General features: G+C 38.2%; 1 protein-coding gene across 3 annotated transcripts; it reads right to left on the minus strand.

The window, feature by feature from the left end:
* Positions 1–891: 891 nt before the first annotated feature.
* On the minus strand, positions 892–20,504 carry LOC110049719 (MMS19 nucleotide excision repair protein homolog). Of its 3 annotated transcripts, XR_016207984.1 has the most exons (38): positions 20,357–20,504; positions 20,238–20,286; positions 19,892–19,995; positions 18,810–18,895; positions 17,411–17,485; positions 16,588–16,657; positions 15,778–15,839; positions 15,251–15,314; positions 14,505–14,566; positions 13,969–14,055; positions 13,340–13,414; positions 12,846–12,923; positions 12,644–12,673; positions 12,362–12,418; positions 12,053–12,101; positions 11,452–11,532; positions 10,795–10,865; positions 10,376–10,454; positions 9,742–9,884; positions 9,279–9,340; positions 8,952–9,049; positions 8,647–8,805; positions 7,974–8,042; positions 6,771–6,863; positions 6,306–6,399; positions 5,982–6,081; positions 5,806–5,877; positions 5,497–5,623; positions 4,973–5,073; positions 4,687–4,743; positions 4,013–4,126; positions 3,720–3,792; positions 3,230–3,312; positions 2,930–3,097; positions 2,544–2,603; positions 2,348–2,448; positions 1,399–1,998; positions 892–1,357 (listed from the first exon to the last, which is right to left on the minus strand). XR_016207984.1 is itself a non-coding variant. In XM_089292018.1 (37 exons), the coding sequence occupies exons 1-37, from the start codon at positions 20,502–20,504 to the stop codon at positions 1,971–1,973; spliced, it is 3,129 nt and encodes a 1,042-aa protein (XP_089148144.1). In that variant the 3' UTR covers positions 892–1,970. The 3 variants fall into 3 exon arrangements, 2 of the variants coding, with proteins under 2 accessions (XP_089148144.1, XP_089148151.1); XM_089292018.1 differs by having other exon boundaries at positions 892–1,998; XM_089292025.1 differs by having other exon boundaries at positions 892–1,998; positions 8,647–8,802; positions 20,357–20,447.
* Positions 20,505–20,891: the final 387 nt, after the last annotated feature.

The following is a 20,891-nucleotide window of genomic DNA, read 5'->3' on the forward strand; positions in this document are numbered from 1 at the left end:
CGTCTCCAAGGGTCATCATTCGAAGAATAAATATCCTTTGGCTGCGAGACACAGACAACAATGCAGTTCCACAATCCACTGCAAGACAAAACTCGCCCCATTTTCTTCCAGTTTTTGAAGTGGCGAATGCATTCCTGACTCATCGCACCACGCCTTTCACGTGCGTTTCCTGATGTGATTCCTCCCACGTTTCTCTCTGCACTTCCCGCGCATTTGCCTTGCTTCCATTTGAATTTCCTCTGCGTTCCGCCGGCGACCTCGTGTGTTCCCCGGGTAGTTCCCGATCGGGTACCATACCAATGCATTCGTTGAGCCTTTTGTTCCCTCATACATTCACTTTCGATCCCCGCTATGCGTTACCCATACATCCTGTGAACGCTCAATAAACTGCCTGTTCCCACAGCGTCTCATATTTTATCTTGTCGTGGAAGTATCTGAATTTTTAGAGGGTCCTCATCTAAATCGTCGAAATACTTCACAAGTGGCCTGGCTGCGCGTTCTACGAGGCTTCTGTGCCGCTGTAGCGAGCACCGAAAGATCATCCTTGAGGGCGTGGAGGCGAAGAGGTTCATCCCACCCCCTGCGCACCTTCAAGCAAATTTGCGCGCAAGTTACCCCTGCACCTACGAGGAAGGGTCCAATCAAAAGAAAGAATAGACAACAGTGAATTTTTTGAAAGTCACTTTAATCATCAACTTGGAACAATCTTCAATCCAGTTTTGGCCCTCGATGTCAAGCAACAATACGCTCAGAGGGCTACAACTGCACGAGAATCCCTCTGTTAGAAGTATCTCGGTCACAGTTGTATCGTCCATTGATTCTCAATAACGGAAACAGAGACCCTCGAATAGTCATTGAATCTATTACAAAAAGAGCCGGCTAAGGCAGACATATTTGTGAACCACTTTGATTTTATAGAAAATTCCCAGCTAACTAATGTTCTTCTAATGTTGAAATGACATCAAAATCCTTCAGTTAAAATAGTGGAAAGGAGAGTTCATGCAAACATATCTTGCGGAACAATCGAAACAAATTTTTTTCTTTAGTCAAGTGTCTTCACCATTTTGCGACAGATTGTACCTGCTCATCCGTACAAATATACCTCAATTATTAATATTAGTATATACCACACAAGTGAGTAGTGCTTTTCGCGCACGCTGATTGGCTAGCAGGGAGGTGATTAGCCAAGTACTATTCACCTCCGAGCATCGCACGGCGCGCGAATTTTTTTGTCTGACCATTTGTCGGTATATTGTCACAAATAAAGTTACTCTTTGGTCCGCTAGTTATTCAGCTTGTGTGGTATATACTAAAACAATTATTCACCTCAGTGTCGGTGAAAGTGGTGGATATTTACCTTGCCGCTTCGCGGCTCGGTAAATATCCACCACTATTCACCTCCACTTCTGTGAATAATTGTTAAATATTAAAATACTGCGGACTACTACTTCAGGAGTATCTGTTTCTCATCATCCGATCAAAGAGATGATATAAACCAAAGGGATCACTTCATAGGCACGCTGGTTTATCATCAGCAGGAAAAGTCACGTGATTAAGCAATCGGATTACTGAGTTTCCAGTTCGTCCAGCTGAGTACAAATGCTTCTTCAGGTGTTAACGTCAATGTTGATCTTGACATTGCTTGTACAACAGTTTTCTGGGAAGATGCTCAAGACACGAGGAAGCTCGAAAGAGCTGAGATATTGTGCTTTCCTGGCGTTCCAAGCGAAAATAACTATTAAGGGTCAGTCACCGGTCCTCAAATCAACGTAGTAGCGAGTCACTGTTCTTTGCTCTCATGTTACCGGAGATAAACGAAAATCAACTCTTAAATCCATAACATGTTCGTATCCCTAGGCACTGGATGAAGACCTAGAATGGCTGGACAGCAGTGCGGGGGTGGGGCCACCTGCTACTGTTCTTGTAACGCAACCATTCTGTTAATTCTATTTCCACAAAATCAGCGAGTGCTATCTCGTGGAACTGCCCAGAAGGTACCTATTAAAGAACAACAATAGAAAAAAATTAAAAAATTAAAAAAAAAAGATTATTCAATGTTAGCATAGTACAGCCAAACCTTCATTACCAGAAAGAGATAAATATGACGCGTTTTTATTACTGACCCACACACAAGATATGTAGGCGCCAGGAGGTTTTCATTGCGCGCACCCCTGAAACTTACGAGTTACGTTATTACAGCAAGAGAAACAAAATTATATAAACACTACCTCTACAGCACGGACAGTTAAAAGTCTGTACCTCTGGTATGCTACATCGATGTTAAAGACATGAACAAACCTTTCTCAGAGTACTAAAATATTCACGCAAAAATACACAGGAGTCTTACCATTCGTTTCTGCATTTCACTGCTTCTTTTCGGACTAATCTCTTTTTATCATCGACTGAGTCAGCTAACGCTCTACATACTTTGGTTTTGTAAGGGTACACCTGCCAGGTAACATTAGAAAATAGTCAAACACATATTAAGAGCTGATACGTCCAGGACCAGACCAGGAAGAAAAACAAACTCAAGAGAAACCTACCGCATGGTGAGGTAAAGTTGTCATTGCTCCCAAACACTTGAGAGCTTCCATTCGAATTTTCTGAGAATGGGAGGAAAATAGAACTAAAATCACAAAAACAGCATGTACGTATTGCATATGGCAGGCTTACACGACGTTTCCTGCCAATTCAAAAGCATTTTTAGTAAACTATCAGACCTGCCATTTCAAGTCCTGATGGTATAATTAGCTAACAGGTTAAGTCTCGTTCTACAAAAATCCATCCACTATAATTGGGTCTCATGAGACTGAACCATTTTTCAGAGCTGCTAAAAATCCTACTAACAGTAGTTGACAACAAGGTGTTGTGCTGCTTCTCTCTAATTTACGAAGGACAAATATACTTAAGGTCTATACTAATGAATTACCATTGATAGCTGAAACTTTGACAATCCCAGGAGCATGGGAACTAATGAAGTCACGTGACGTGTAATAATCTCAGGAGCATCCAGCACTAGTGAATACAAGGTCTGTAATGTGGACAGCCTCAAACTCTGTTCCTCACAGGACAAAGATTGAACCAATAGCGGCATCAACTGAGGCGGACAAAAGAAGACAGAGTTAATATGTTTTGATTGGCCAAAGTGGTTTAAGTGATTGCTGTGATTCGGAAAATCAACTCTTTTCTAAGCCCTGAAACGACTCATCAAGCTAGTGATGTTACTTACATTTGGCAGCTCGGTGAGTAGAACCTGTTTTGGGATCCACTGCAGGAGATGAGACAGCGCACAAAGGTAATGATGCTTAACGTCTGCAGAGAGAAACACCGCAAGGAGTGTAGATGAATGAACAGACTGGTTTGGACAGTACAATAACTAACACTCGTCCCTTTTAACTCTCTCCTTCTTCGGTCGCCAATATTCTTATCTCAACCTCGCCCTCAACTCCCATAACCTAACCCAACCCCACCGTCCAGTCCTCAAAACCTCTATTTACAACGAGAAAAGCTCACAGAAATGGGCCAGTTCAAGAATCAGATTAAAAATATAGGACATCCTTTTAAATAAACCAATTATACAAAACTTTCGGTTAAAATGAAGAAAATTGTTTTATATCTGTACACAGGGTAAGGTCGCCCACAACATAAACGTTGTAGAATTTCTCAGGATAACTTCAACATATAAGTTGAGTTCAGCCCTGCTGGGGTATATAGCCTACCTGGCTCTGCAGAGTGAAATCCTTGTATTAACTTGGGAGCAGTTTCCATGAAAAGCCGCTGACGGTACATCATCTGACAAGAACAAGAAGGAAACAGTTTTGAACCCTCACTCTGACAAATACATAATAAACACAAAACCAACTATTATTATTATTATTATTATTATTATTATTATTATTATTATTATTATTATTATTATTATTATCATCATGCAACCTCCTTTCATTTTCAAATTCTTCCAAAATAGACTTAAACCACAGAGAGTTAAAGTAGATTACGAATCACAACTCACCCTGTAATTAACATGCATTTTAACACTCATGACTTCTTCATAATCCGCCATGATGATATAGAAACCATCTGCTGCGACACGGCCAACATATTTATCAACCAGCAAACTAAAAACCTACCAGAAAATTACATGTGAATACCGGTACTGCCACTGTAGGCTCTAGGGATTGTGGGTGGTCACACGTTCCGTCCCAACAATCGTCATGCATTCTTGACCCTCCCCTCCCCTCCCTCCCTCCCTTCCTCCCTCTCTCCCTCCCACCGGACATTGTTAGTAACTTATGTTTTGAAATCTTTTCAGTTAGCATAATACTGAGTCGAGGATAATTCAACCATACCATTGGCAAAAAGCGACCCAAATTACCATTGCAGCATTAGCTAGTTAGGCACTGTACGTTTTCTTGCGTATTGCCTAACAAGAAAACAAGTTCAGTACGCTTGGGTGCAGGGGAAGTGTAATTTTGAAGTCAAACTATAATGCAAAAGGTCCGTCTTTCAGAGAGTAATGGGAATACGAAGGGACCACTTCCGATTGAGAAGGCTTCGTACGAAGACGACCATTTCCATCAAGTAACAATTAAATGACAGCCTAAAGGAGGGCCTTTTCTTAGTCTAAAGAGACATGGTATCCTTCAGTTTGTTACATTAATATTACCAACCAAAAATGTCACTTACCTTTTCAATAAATTTAGGTGCTAATGCGTGAGAGCGGATCACTACTGCTTTAGTCAACTGCAAGAAAAAAAATCAGTACTAAAGATATAATCTTAGTTCTTGTTGTCTCCTTGTGTCCGTGGACTGTCGGAATAACACAGTGACAAACTAGTTTGTTTTATCAGCCAAGCAACCGTATACACTTAGAAAATGTTTGAAAGATTTTTGTTTTCAAAGCACATTTTATTTAGATATTAAACACACGCGACGTGATTGAAAAAAGGTGAATGGCAAACTAAACACACACCCAAAGCCAAGTTACTGTGGCCCGTTTTAGTGAGTCCTCTTTGCCACTGACTTGCCATATTTTGCTCATCAAGTCGTTTACCAGTGAAGTTAACTCATCACCTACCAGACAAAAAAAAAACATCATAAAACACAAGGAACTGGACAAACGGTTTTCACTAATGATGAAACTCTTGCTATCTTTGGTGTTGATCTGTACGAGAACTTACTAGCCTATTTACAAAAACTCGACCCGTATAATAGCAAAAAGACTAGTTGATGAAGAGCTGAATAATGCCTTCTAAAATTCAGAAAACAAAGAAAGCAAAGGACAACGTTTCCGAATAGAGTTGTTTTTTGTGATTTTGGAGAATCATCAAATCTGAGCGATTTAAGACAGACAAGACAGGCCGCAGAGCTGAGCAACATTGCGGCTCTCTCATGCAAATCTAACGTGGCACATGGTAAGAATATTGATCTTTCCCACGCTCGTAAGTGCATCACTGCAGAAACACAAAAACAAGAAAGTCCACAACAACTGCCTACCTTCAGGCAACTTGTTAATTATCCCAGCCAGACACTGGGCCCCACTCTCTGCACTTCTGTCATGACCACAGTGACATGCTAAATACTGGAGCCTGGGGACTAGATCTGAATACCTTGGAATAACAACCTTACAACATTCACAAAGTTGTTAGTAAGTGTTTGAGCAAAGGTTCAAATGGCGCTAAGAGTTTCAAGTTGGGTCTTATAGCACAAAGCATCATAATCAAGGTCATCATCATTGTCATCATCGTCATTAATATTGTCATCATCATTACAAGATTGCAACAAGGTAATTTAAAGGTACATTACCTCTCGTCTTGCAGAGCATAAGGTGGCTGTTAACAATGATACCAGCTGAGTTTGTTGCCATGGTGATGTACTCTGAAAAAAGCCACAATGAACTGTTGTAATGTTCAAGCTTCCAACAAATTTGACAGACTGCATAAACCTTATCTTTAAAAATAAAGTTAAAGATTAAAATTTACCTCGAATGGTGAAAATGTTCTATCCATTATTGCTTTCCGATAGGGAGACTTTTCGTCTAAATAAATTCCAGCAAAATCTTCCAGAAGGTCATGTGCTTCTCTGTAAGGAAAAAGGAATATGAGACAGTAGTTATAATAACGTCAACCTTTGTCAAATTCAATGGGAGGGGATGTCCAGAAATGTATTGTAGACTCCAAAACCTGTTGGCAAGAATTGCCAGTACTCAAGTACCAGGCTATTCAAAAAGACTTTTTTATTACTTGCCACAAGATAAAAGGAATTAACACACATGCACACTTCATTTGTCTGCAGATCAAACGTACTTGATATCTAAATTACTTGTGACAGTCCTGAAGATGGCACTAATTTTGTCCAAAACATCCTTGGACTTGATTCCACTAAGTATTTCCTTTGAATCTGCAATTGAGAAAGCAGAAACAAAAAACGGAAAAATTCAAGAACCCTTTATACATGGAGAATCATTGTTAAACCTGATAAACTATTACTAAAAGTTATCATTATCAGGAATTTCAAAGGTATTGCTACTAATCAAAGACAAGACGAATCTACAAATTTAGAAGAAGAGAACTGCAAATCACTTCTCCCACATCTGAATGGCAACGAGTTATTTGAAGATGGTAGACTTATTGCACACCTAAAACGAATCCTTTAAACAATGTCCCACTAAGCGATAAGTGCGCAGTTTTCCAGTCTATTTCCAAGCTATAGGTGTCCTCTTCAACCAAGAACATTTTAACCTTCCTGCATTGTTGATCACATGGACATACCCTTTAAGGTGGATTTCAGTACGATCCTCATGATGTCAGGAATAAGAGATTGTTTGAAGTATGCAGCTGATGTAAATCCTTTTTGAAGTGATCCTGATATGACAAACAAGAATAGATGGAAATAAAATCTGGCGGAACACATCCCATTTTCCAGCACATTTTGATAATTATAATAAGTCAAATAATAATTATTCTTGCATTTTGATCGGTTCTTACTTATGATCTATTGAGGGACAAATGCATAGACGACATCATTAACATTTTTTAGTTTATTTATTATATAAAACAAGCAGATCCCTTGTTGCCATTCGCCTGTTCAGCAACACGTCAAAATGCGGTAAGAAAATCAGTTACACACTGGGCTATCGCCTCATGTGCCACTTTTTTGTTCTTACCACATTTTGACGTAATCTGTGATCTATTACTGAACAGATGTATGGCAATGTGTGGCAACATGGAACAAATTATGTACATATTTATAGCCTTGATAATGGCGTAAGAATAATTCTTTGATAAAAAGATTCAAATATAGCAAAGCCAGATTATGATCAACATTCTTACAAAAAGTGCTCTTTGGACTTACACTGGAAAATGCTTTTAGCATAGTGTAAATGTCAGTTTCATTTGTTGGTTATCCTGTGTAAGCGGACCAGTCTGTCCGAGCGTCGAGGACACGTGATTTGATCGAGGTTCATTTCAGTTTAGGTCAAACCTCAGCGCTACACGTTTTCGTTGATTACATTGTTATTTTCCTTGTGTATGGTCAAAGGAACACTAACCAGACTGTCATTTTGTTAAGGGACTTACTGAGAATCAAAGGGATCGAACATTACGAACACTCGTGAATCAAGGTTACGGTAACACAAATTTTCGTATTGTAAACAGGACAGTATTGAGCGTTTCCCTTGTTGATCTAGACGAATAAACGATGGATTTTACGGCTGTTACACATAGATTCTACTCAGAAGTCAGAAACTCCTAGAATCACCAAACATCACATAATCTAGACCTTTTAATGAGCTCTATGCTTTTTGGAACAGCTTTTATTATGGTCACAAAAGATTCATGAAAAGACTAATGATATAGTTGCAGTATAGCCTTGTCAAACCTCCTACGCAGATATTGGCTTAGCTTGTCATACAAAGGAGTATATGTCGAGCCAAAAGAACATCAGCAAGGGAGAATAACCCTTGTACAACACACCTTTAACAATATTCAGAATACACTGAAAAACACTCTTGATTTGGGTCTGCAAATCATCACAAACATTCTCTGATGAAAGAGAAAATCATCATCAACAACAACACCAAAATCCAAAAACAAAACTCCCTCTAAACACTACAAATCAATTCTTAGGTCATTGTTTCCAAATTACATTGTATAACACAACTAATGTTTGTATGATAACATTTTTCATTTCATAGCACCTCAGTTTACCAACAAACTATTGCACTAAAGTAAGGGAGTTCATGCTTTGAGACATGCCTGCCCAGTGTCTGTGCAACACACTTTACTAGCTCACAGTGCCACCCTCCACCCTGACAGGTGTAAAAGTGGGTATGGGGAAATTATTATTTTGTACAACATGATAAAAATGTGGGGGTGATGACAATGAGATACTACAACGTTAGCACCCAGCCAATCTCAGGTTAGATGCAATGATCAGTCCTAAGGCTGCTCTTGTAAAAATGCAGGGGGAGTGGGGGGGGGGGGGGGGGAGGGGGTGTGATGCTGACAAGATACTACAGTGTTAGCATGTGGCCCCACCCAGGTTAGATGCAATACTCTTACAGAAGACATGCTGACGTAAGGCTGTTCTTGTGACTAAGACTGGAATAATTAGAAAACTGGAAGTCAAAAACTGCATGACTCTTACCATCACATAGATGCTGCACATGCTCAACAAGCCCAGGAATTACTTCATGAATGACTGACTCCTGAGTACACACAGCAGTGAGAGTACTAAGCACACACTGGTGACTGATGGGGGTGGTCTGGGGTTGTTTGCTGTCTGTGTCCATAGCTGACCCATCTTCTGTGAAGGAATTGTAAATATATCTCATTGGTTAATTATTCCACAGTTAAAAAATTCTAGCAAATTATTTCAGAAAAACCCTAATATAGGTGGTTAAAGCATAATTTCAACTATTATGCAATCGACAACCAAACTACAAGTCTAACCTGTTTTAAGGTGCATCTCTAAAGTTGGTAGCACAGTTGATATAATGATTTCAGGGTATCTGCTGGACAGCTGAGACAAAGCAGATGAGCTAATCTGGCTAAAAACAAGTAAAAATTGATCAGAAAAGATCTCTAGTATAAATACATTTATTGCTGAAAATTTAAAACTTCAAATCTGAATAAAAAGCAGAAAGAAAGTTGCGTTCAATGTTCGAGTTAACATGGCAAAGCTGCGGTGTTTTTTCCATCAGGAAACATGAAAATATCTGCCGAAAATCAACATTTAAAGCAATACCAGTGCAGTGATATCACGGTAGCTAACAATACCTTAGAGAAGCTTCCCTGCTGCCAAGCACAATAAAAGTAACATGCTCAACTAGCAACTCCACCTAACAAGAGAAAGAAACACAAGCCAATCAGTCCCACCTTAGAAATGTTACTGGTAAATCCCTATGATTTCACATTTCTGCACATATTGATAACACAAAGTGAAAGTCAGTTACAAGAAATATTTATTTTACATCAACACAGTTAGCAAATCATCAAATGAATACAGCATGACATTTCTGAAGAACAGGAAGTATAAAGCTAATATTATTAACAGTACTACTTCAATTGTGTTGCCATTAAAGGACACAACATCTCGGTGTGGCAGATTGATTTAGCCCTTAGCTTTGACCTAGTTGAAAGGTCACCAGTTTGACATTCAGTTAACGTGGACTAAAACCACATTGCGATACTGTTGATCTACACTGTCTTTGAATGGATATCTTTTAATTCATTAACTTGCCTCCTTTTCAGTCAACAGTCCTTTTAATTCAACAAGGACCATAAAACATTCCACTGCTGTGGCACACAAAGACAAGTTAACATGGGATAAGAATGAAAATAAAGCAGTAGAAAGGGCCTCCTTGTACTTCAATACTGGGCTATCTAAGGAAAAATTTAAAAAAGCCAAAATTAAATTAAACTTATCTAACATAATTCCAATACATTGAGGCTTCTGATAAGAAACCTTAGTAATAGGTGAAAATAATTTTAAAATGGACTGAAGAACTTACTGACTCACAGATAATCACACTTTTATACCAAGCTAAGATTACTAATAATTCTTGCTACTGACTAGTATGATACACATCTCTTTCAAGATTACTTCTGAAAATTTCTTGTTACATCAAGACCACTGCGATATTCCCAAAGTGATCAATGATTTCCTCATTCTTGTTATCTGTCTTCCTGACAATTTATTGATAATGTTAAGAAAATCTACATGATCACTTGAGCAGTAAACTTAGTTTTCCTAGTTATCAATCCATTGATTTCCAATCCAACCAGTGTTTGTGAAGTCATTAACATGTCAGCTAAGGAGAAAGTTCTTTGTAAGTAGCACAACATCCAGACATATTTTTACATCTCATACTTACTGTCAGCCTGTCTGTGAAATGTTTTGACAGCTTTCAGAAGGTTCGTGATTGTGCCAATAAAGATCTTTTTGTGAGAAATCTGAAATCATAACAGAAAATTTAAAAAAAACATTTTAGGTCTGTTTGGTTACAGAAAGAAAAAATAGTGCATGCTATCCAGAATTTAGTTGAAGATAGGTCTAGCACCATGGATGAATGCTTACAGCTGGATAGTGTGCACTCTGATTGAGTTATTCAACATCCACTATTTTCCCCTCCATTTGATAAATAGCCTAGTGCTGACTGTACTTGATAGCTAAGATTTATTTATCTCAGAGGAACTATAGTCACTGCAGGTAAGGCTTCTGTTCAATGTTAGAAAACAGGCCTTGAATTTAATCAAATGCAAGAGATGAAGGCAGTATCTCATTTACACTTACCTCAGTGTCTTGTGTCAATTGCTCCAACAATGGCGGAAAGGTAGAGTCAATAATTCTCTGGCAAGCAGGTTCTGAAAATGCACAAAACATGAACTGAACATTAACCTTAAAAATGATAATGTCTTACTGGCAGCACCAGTAAATTTAAAACAAGAAGAAAAACCATCAACTGAAAAGAAACCATCAAACAGTTTGGTCATGAACTGGGAATGGATAGAGTTAGGGGTGAAATGATCTTCACTTCTCTGTTACTTCCACTTGTAGCACTTTGTACTCTAAGTAATGGTAAAGTTGATTCAAAGCCCAGCTAGGAGAGCATTGCTACTTCTGCATCCTGGATTGAATGCTTACCCATAGTAGATAAGCCTGTGAACACAGACAGATTTCCGGCTTTTGTTTCACAGCATTTTTTAGCGGCGTGAGACAAAAGCTGGAAAATCTGTCTGTGTTCACAGGCTAATAGTAGACACCCTCTTCCAAATATTGTTTGTTAGGCTGCACTGGCAGTTTACCATGACTCAGCTTTATTCCTGACCTTTTCTACTTGTCTTTTCAGAAGTGCCACAGCTGCAGCAGTGGCTCAAATTTGCATCACAAGGGAAGGAATTTAGTATCAAAATCTTTAACGTAGTGGGCGACCGGGAAAATGAGTAGTACCTGCTGCTAAAGCTGCTGCCTGGAGAATCCTTCCACAAGGCTTCATGAACTTATCATCAGTACCAGTAAAATGGCAACAATCTGGAAATAAAATTGACTCACTGAATTTACTTGTTGAGGGAGCAAAAAAGTTCCAGTGGTAAAGGGGATTAATACTTTTTACCATACAGTGGAACCCCATTAATCAGGTCACCAACGAGCCACAAAAATCTGGCTGTATTATTACAGTGGCCATATTAAAAGGGTTCTTAAAATAAGAAAATGGCTGAGTGAGTTTTTGTTTGGACCAGAATGATGTGGCTTTTTTAATGAGGTGGCCATATTAACTTGGTGACCGTAAATTACCAACATTCTACTGTTGGCAGTCACTATTTTAGGGACCATTATTAAACAAATCTGTGTCTATTATATTGTAGCTGAAGAGAACTGTTATTAAACAAAACTTTGATGAACATATCAAATAAACATGATTACAATTGTCAACTTACAGTGATTGACATTTTGGCATTTCATCAACACTTAAAACTAACATCATTCTATCTCAGTTTCCTACAGCACATATCACAAATATGTAACTTTAATGTTATGATGACTTAATTACCTCTCTCAATGAATTGTAGAAAGTCGTCATATTTCTCCTTAGTAGTTTCCTTCGAATGGAACATGACACAAGAACATGAGTTACCGTCCGTACCAATAAAAGATAGTTTGGAGTTTACAGCACACAAATATGTATAGTTGTATACTAACAAGGTTTCATAATAAAACAAAGTAAAGTGAGAGGTAACGGGTTAGACTATACATGTAACTTGCATGAAATACACTCTGCTGCTGAATAGTCACGCTCAAAATGTCTACTAGGCAAGCTTATTTAAGGCACTTAAAATTGTTTAAAATCAGCCTGACTCACCTTGGTAGACCCACAGAGATTTCTTACAATGCTTGTCACTGCAGTGAGACAGGCTTCCTACAACATGATTGACAATATAATTATCTACCATAAAAAAAATGATCTTTTTCAAGTCAATTTTTTTGAAATGATAGCTCCTAGCTTCTGTAACTTGTTTACTTGTTTCAATTATGTTCTGATAGTGCTTATGGAAGTCCTCCTCTTGTTAACTTACGGGAGGTGAGATCTTCAGCTAGTTACCTAGTTTTCCCTGTGCTATATCACTACAACACCTTAACTTACCTCTAGCACAGAATTCACAGGATGAAAAACCTGAAAGGGCAAAATATATTTAAAATAAAAACGTGAAAAAATAGTACGGTATTCATTTACAAAAATCTACATTTCGAAAAGTGACAAAATCCCAATGCAAAGAGGTTCTCAGATTGCATTAGGCTCCGCACACACTAACCAATTGTTTTCTTAAGATAAGGTTAAAACTTACTGCACTCTTAATAGCTGTCCAAAGAGGCTCTAAATATTCAAATAAAAATCTGCTATCATACACATCCAAGCAGGCTGCCTATTGAAACAAAACAATAGTAAAAGCAAATTGCTATTTTCAGTTTAACAAAATTAATAGACTCCATGTTGCCATGGATCTGTTCAGCAACAGATCAGACATGATATTAAAATGTGGTAAGAACAAAAAGGTCTCGCCTCCATGCCACTTTTTTGTTCTCGCCACATTTTCACGTCTTTTGCAATTTATTACTGAACAGATGCATGCCAAGGTTTAATCTATCTGTTTTATATGATAAAGAAACAAAAACGAAATGTTTATGATGTCATCTATATGTCTGTCCTCTAATTTATCATAAATGAGAACCAAGCAATATATGAGAATAACTTGCCTGATCATATATTTAAGAAAAATTGATCATAATTTTCCTAAAAACTAAAATTGTATAATTTGGGTCAAAGAACAAAATGACTTACAAGGGTCAAAAGGGAATCAATTTTGGCATTGACAATATCTGATGACAGCTTTTCCATCAAAAGTGGAAGACAGAACTGTGGAATAATCAACAAAAAATCTCTGTTAACACAAGGAGTAACTGTCTGAGTAAAAAATCTCAAGTTCATAGTAGGGACCTCTTTATAAAAATTCTACAAATTATATTAAAATAAACAAGTAAATCACTGAGAATAATATAGTGTAGGTTTTAAGCATTTGGGGTTTAGCACAAACCTAACATGTACTATTATTTTGCTAACTATCATTCATTTCATCCTTTTAATGATGTAACAGTGCTGAAAATTTAATTTCTGTCAACAACAATTTTAGCATTAAATATGAAACTATTATCTCCGACAATTTAGTTCCTGATTTTCTCTATCCTCATTATATCTCTTCTTGACAAAACAATGATCATGATCATCTATTGTAGTGAGAAATGGGTTTTAATCCCTCTTAAGAATGAATGAAAGCTTGTCTTGTTATCAATACCTAATTATCATACCATGTTCAACTGCTTTCCAAAATATATACATTTGCCCTTTGTTTAAATTTCAATGTGAGATATTTACTGATTATTAATTAAATTGTTCATCCAACATCAACTCACAGGAGCAAACTGGTTTGTAGCAGCAAGACACTTCCGCAAACTTGACACCAGATCATCTTTCCTGATTCCATATGGATCATCTGCTGGCTAAAAGGAAAGATACATTGAAACAGAAAACTGAAGAATGGGGTGGCGAATAGACCTTACAATAAATAAAATAAGTATCCCATGGCAGTCAGGGTTCAGTCAGTCGGTCAGCCAGTCAGTCAGTCAGTCAGTCAGCTGGTCAGTCAGTCAGTTGGTCAGTTAGTCAGCCAGTTAGTCGGTCAGCTGGCCAGTCAGTCAGTTGGTCAGTCAGTTGTTCAGTCGGTTGGTTGGTCTGTCGGTCTGTCAGTTAGTCGGTAGGTCGGTCGGTCGGCTGGTCAGTTGGTTAATCAGTCAGTCAATCGTTAATCAGTCAGTCAGGCAGGCAGGCAGTCACATGACAGTTAGTTAGTCCACTACGTCACTGGTATAGCCCCAATGGATGAACAACAACTAAAATTATACAACAATAGCCTGGCTGCAAACAATAGTAAGATTAAAAGGTCACCTACTGGAGTGAAATCAATGGGGAAGTAGCAAGATGTCACTTCAAACAGATCTTCAGCAAACAAATCTGAAAATGATAAAACAATTCAAATTTTCTAGCTAAAACTAAAATGGAGATAAGTGATGTACATGTAGGGATGGAAGTTCTTTCTCAAGGTTCTCCAAATTGTATGGTAAACAATATTTTGCAAAATGTACTGTTCATATTGCCACTCATTGTACAAATATAAACTGTTTGAGACTCTTGATAAGTAAGTGGGAACAATCAGAAAAGACTCCATGGTTTTTATTTCACTCACCCACTTTTTTGATCATCTCCACCAATAGAGAGCCTAGAACATGCACAGGCTAGTAGCAACAGGGATTCAAGCCACCACAGAGAGTCATTGTAAACTGACTTTTAAGAAAAGTCTCTCTCACAGGTAACTGACAAATAGGGAAAGTCCTGATCCATGCATTTTGGCTTTAAAACGCTGTAACTCGCAAAGACTTTATTCATATCTAAAGAGATTTTCTAATGGCCCAAGAGCATGAGCTAACAGGTAAGCATAGATGGCACAAGAGAAAAACTTAATAAATCATAGGAACATGTATAATAATTTGGAAGGAAATGTGGATCAGAATTTGGAGAAAAATTGTAAGGAAGGACAGATTACCCTTACTAATTATCTTGGCCAAAAATCACTGCAAGAGGTGAATGAAACTGATGTCAAAAAACTTATACTAGGTAACAATGAGTTCCACATCTTACCTATTGAAAAGTTACTAATGATGACTCTGACTAGCTCAAAGACCAGAAGCAAGTTTTTTGGGTCCTACAAAAAAAAAAACATCATTTCTGTACATTCGAAAAGGAAATTGTGTCTTGATCACATTTGAGCATAGTGTATAAGTTGTTAAAAATAATGCACCATTGTTGCACCAGCTAAATGTGTTAAATTGCACCTGTATTGCACCAGTAAATGCACCAGCTTGACTACTGTTTCTCAAGGTTTATAGGGATTACCAATACTGCTGACAAGATCTAACCTTGAGTGACAGCATTTACATGTCAACAATACTGGGCAAGATATCTCTAAGAAAGTTGGTCAATAGTCAGCTGACAGATGGGCATCAATATTTTTGGAGCTGTTACTTTTTTTCACCTAAAACCCAGTTAATCTTTTAAGAAATGGTGTTCAAGAAACCCATACTTATGGTAGCTATTTTGATGTTGCAAAAAGCAAAACAAAACAAAACAAAACAAAACAAATAGAAATTGTGAATTTTTCTACTGACCTTTTCTCCATCAACAGCTTGAATGAAACCAAAAACAAAATCATTTCCAATTGTCTTCAAAGCTATAAAGAGCAGTAAAGTGTTTTAAAAACATGTCAGGCTCAGTTCAGACGTCTTGCTTCTGTCGTGCCGAACTAAATTGCAATTAGGTTTGACTGTAGCACGGCAGAAAAACAACTCTGATTCAGATGTCGTGCCAGAGTTGAACCAAATTCAGGATATACTGATGCCCTGTAACAATTCTTCTCCTAACTTCCCGTGAGAATGCAATCTCACCAAAATACATTAATGTAATCTATGAATTTTGTTTAGCGCGGCAGAAGCACGACGTTTTAATCACCGCTGTGCCAGAGTCATGTAGCACGACAGAGCTTGTCGAACTTAATTGCTTGCCGAACTTAATTCAAAAGTCTGATTTAGACGCTGTGCTTCTGCCGTGCTTTTGTCGAACTTAATTCCTGAATTTAGTTCGGCACGGCAAAAGCACGACGTCTAAACTGGGCCTAAACGACAAGAAATCATACACTTTCCCTTGAAACTGCCAGTGAAGTTTCAAGTAAAAACTTAGAACATTTTGTTTACCACTGCATTCATACAATGTAGCTAAGAAACTCCATAAATGGGTACTACAATGTAAGTACTGGTTGAGTTAATTAGGTTTTCTATATGTAAATGTACACATTGCTGCGATAAAATCTTCTGAACTGTACAACATCTTAAATTAGATTGTTCAAATTGAATTCTGATTTAATTTTTGGGGGCTAGGAAATTTAAGCGAGAGGGGTAAAGAATGCAAAATGATAAGCTCACCTGTTAGATATTTATTCAAAAGAACAGCAAACAAATTAAATGTGGTCAGTCTGCCTTCCTTCAGCAATGACTGGTTATTTAACAAATGAAAAAGTATCAGTTGTAGCAGAGATCTGCCACAGTCAATAAAAAACTGATTGAAGATTGAAGAATTTAGTGACAGATCTATTATAGTGGGCAAACATTTATTACAATTCCCAAATATTTTTGGAAATTAACAACTGCATCGCTATTGCCAAGGCACCCATCACACTGAATTAACAGGAGGGAAGAGAGAGGGAGGGGAGTGGAACACTTGAAGATGTGCTCCCATGCAAAACAACACCCACAGTAAACACCATGGCTGTGAAGGCTGCCAACATGTCTCAGTCTAAGAGCCACAGTCTAATCCTGGTGCACGCACATCACTGACTACCATGGAAATGCAGGAGCTCTTTATTAACTCCATTAATGCATTAAAATACACTGAATGCTAAATCCCTTTCCCCAAGCAGAACCCCTTAGGCTAGGTCCACAGAGAGTTTTGAATTCCCACTATTGAAATCATTGTTTAAATCCTGAATTGATCATAGTAATAAACTTGATAGCAAGTAACAGACATCCTGGATTTTCAGCAAATAAGAGAGCTTTAGGACTGGGTTTCTTTGACAGTGACAGCTCGTAAAGAGGTTCCCTGTAGGATGGTATGACAGATGCTTTATATTCCCACAATCTCAAAAATAAGCCCAGCAAAAAAAAAAAACAAATTAGTAGAACTGAGGAATTACATGTATTATCAGAATTTTAAAGCATACATGTACATGTAGGCCTTTGTAAAGATTACCTGCGCATGAACTTCCTTGAATACAGTCTGAATAAGTTTCACACAGTCTGTGTCTTGGACATTTTGATTTGTCACCTGCAAGTTACAATGTATGTCTCTGTAAGAACCTTCGATCTCTGTAAATGTGGTCCAGGGCTCGAAATTGCGACCCACTGGTTGCCAATGCGACCAAAAATTGAGCACTGGCGACTAAATTTTCAGAACTGGTCGCCAGCTGACGACACGATCGCGTTTCGTCCGATAACTAAAGAAAACCAGGACACAACTTTTGTTTTTAAATTTTTACATTAGGAAATCAATCGGATCTAGTAGCTAGTGTACAATTCACCTTTCTGTCCCCAGTAAAATAATGCTGAATATTGCAAGAGAATCAAAAAATATTTAATGTATTTCGACACGTCTATACTGCCTTCACGGTGTGCCGTGTTGTTTCAGCAGCTTCTTCCGAAACGGGGATCGCAAGTGCACTTCAACACTATGTGCTTTTCATTTGCCACGAAAATGGCGGCAGATACATATGAATCAGTTGAAGGAGTTACGTGTGCTTTTACGTGCGGGGTATTAAGATCTAGCCAAAAGGTTAATCCAAACTTTGAATCCTTCATCAGTTGTTGATATAGGGAAAGTGGATTTCACCAAACTGTCGGCAGCGAAGAGACATTGAGGAAAGCAAGTCGAAAATAAAGAACGGCATTTCAAAGAAGTAGCAAAGGGAAAATACGCAAGGACCCGTGTTTGTCTCACAATGTTTGTCTCACGGACTTAAAACATTTTATGCTTCGCTTCATTTAAAATGACTATGGAGACAACCATCACCTTCGGACCAGAGACATATCATCTGAGAACAACGGTAGCTTTATAACTAAGTGTTACTCGTGTTGTTTCTAATTGTTTTCGCTCTTCAATTGTGACTTTTCTTGCATGCAAAGTAACATATAAAATCATGTTCTTGTGTAAGTTATATATAAAATAAGTTGGCGACCAAAATTTTTCTGTAAGTCGCCAACTGGCTCCTGAATGACAAAGTTAATTTTGAGCCCTGTGGTCTCAGTATAACCAATTCAGATTAACATTTAAAGTCGTTCTCTGTTGATTGAGATTCTTTCTGATGTTAAAATTGATTTTAAAATAAATGTTTTGGTAAGTTTGACTTGCCTTCTCCTGGAATTTGACAAAATAAAAGTCAACTTGGCAGGCTGATTTTTTTGCTTTGTCAGATAAGGAAATATCATCAGTCTAACATATTGACTTCTATTTTCTCAATTCCTGAAGACTTGTCAAACTTGCTGAACATCAATTTCAAAATCAATTTCAACCTGAAAAAAGAGAACAACTGTTAATTCCAGAGATGATACAGTCAGATTAACATATTTCGAAAATAAATCCAACATTCTCATACCAAAGCAAGAATACCAAACAAAGCATGAGGAATAATGGTGTAATGATCCTTGAGTCTGTCACACAGAAATTCACAAAACAAAGTCACTGAAAAGAGAAACAAATGACAAAATCTGTTAAGGCTTGGCATTATTTTAAATCAATTTGCAGGTTATCTTATAACAACCAAGTGCTGGTAGCAAAGACATACACAATATAAACAACTACAGTCAAACTTCCTAAGTCAACTTAACAGTAAATCTTATGTATGATAGAGAGAGTTTCATTGTAAATAAAGATTTCTAAAAAATGTTTTCTGAAGTAGGCAAAAGCTTCCTGGATAATTCCACTCATACTGAAAAAAACAGCTGATGCACACAGGCCAGAAAATGTTTTTGACCCACTCAGGACAGTCTGGAAAAAGCTCTCCAGTCCCAGACGTTATACACAGTATAATTTATATTGGTAAATTATCCCATTTCTAGCTGCTTTGGGTCTGCAGTTGTTATTCTTCTGGAAATCAATGATGGATCTAAAGAGACGGACCCAAGGAGACCTGGAAAATTGCACATTTTTCCCCTTAATGGGGCATGACAGGGCTGGTTTCACTCCACTCCTTGTTTTAAGCCAGAAAGGGGCCATCTCCACTCCCCAATCCTTGCTTCTACAATCATTGGATCTGCCAAATGCAGCATCATTATTTATTTTTTTCTATATTTCTGTCACATGTCTACTGGAAAATGTACTGATCTTTTATTGAGGTAATGAAATACAAACTTAATATAAATATATGGACTTAAAATGTTGACTTGAAAAGAAAGGGCCATTCTATTTTATATCTGCAGACCACTTCCCTATTGTAATTGAGGCTTTGGGTATCCAATGAAGAGTGTGTGTGTGTGGGGGGGGGGGGGGTGGCTTGTAATGATATTGGCAATCCCTATGGTTAACGGAGAAACCCCTCAATGGGGGAAGGGGGAAGAGGGAGGGGGAAAGGGAGGGGAAAGGGGGAGGGGAAAGGGGGAGGGGGAAAGGGGGGAGGGAGGAGGGGTGGGGATATAAAAATGGAATGGTTCAAAGTAGAAAACTTCTTCAAAGTACAACCTTCCTTTTCCTGGAATGGAACCCCAACCAAACGATGCAAGACATCAGACAATAAGCAGACCCCGTGACATCTCTTATCTACATCACTGCTTGTCAGCTGCGGCCTATCAAAATGAAAATAAGAATTAAAAATAAACACCTCTTGGGTGGGGGGTAGATTCGTGTCTTTATCCCTCATGTCCATGATTTGTGCAAGATGACGACATCACGACCAAATGTTCGAGAAAAAGCAGGGGAGAGTGAACAGGCAAGAACGATCTGTCTGTCTCATGGAAAAAATCTCTGCAACTTAGCTTGAAAGATTACATAACCAGTCAAAGGGTCAAAACAATGATCACAGACTCACCCCAGCTCTTCCACAAATGTAACCAGATCAAGGCTTCCAGAGCGTACGTCTGCAAGAAATATTATTGCCTCTTTTAGATAAACGGAATTCAAACAAAACGATTTTCGAAAATAGCTGACCTTTAACGATCCGAGAAAGCTGTTGTTCATTGCTTTCTTCTAAACCTTCTTTCCCTCCGCCGGCCGCCATTTTGAAAATGTGGCCATGTGCCCAAATGCGAGGTGACTGGGGCGAAAATACTACCTTGTAGGTAGGTACGCAACGCATATAAAAACAGGTGGCGAAGCCCGATAACTCGAACCTCTAATAACTCGAACATTTTGATGACTAGAACTGAAGGGTAATTTTGTTTGAATTTCCTTGACTCTTGTACAGAATATTAACCCTTGAACAATCAAAAATTTCGACAACTAGAACTAAATTCAGTATCCTTTGAGAGCCCATAAATCCACTCTTCCTTATCATGGTACACGAAAGCTTCCCCATCACTGTTGAATCTGCCCTACAGTCAAATTTGATATTATATCTGTTGGTCCTATTTGTTGCCTGACTTTTAGCGTGGCTTAATTGTGGGGTGGCTCGATCGTAATCCGGGCGAGGAGTACAGTGTTATGGTTTTCCGATAAGGTTTGCGGGAACATAGTAAGCTCTAAG

The sequence above is a fragment of the Orbicella faveolata genome, unplaced genomic scaffold (genome assembly GCF_042242905.1).
Source record: "Orbicella faveolata isolate gen_17 unplaced genomic scaffold, um_ofav_v1 contig_1, whole genome shotgun sequence".
Lineage (NCBI taxonomy): Eukaryota > Metazoa > Cnidaria > Anthozoa > Scleractinia > Merulinidae > Orbicella > Orbicella faveolata.

What these genes read in the sequence shown, in the direction of transcription:
- LOC110049719 (XM_089292018.1), bottom strand. Translation starts at nt 20,504, where the DNA reads ATGCGTTGCGTACCTACCTACAAGGTAGTATTTTCGCCCCAGTCACCT. An exon ending in ACATTTGTGGAAGAGCTGGG is followed by an intron (nt 19,996 to 20,237) that starts GTGAGTCTGTGA and finishes TCATTTTGATAG; the next exon opens with GCCGCAGCTGACAAGCAGTG. An exon ending in TTGATTCCCTTTTGACCCTT is followed by an intron (nt 12,924 to 13,339) that starts GTAAGTCATTTT and finishes TTGTTTCAATAG; the next exon opens with GCAGCCTGCTTGGATGTGTA.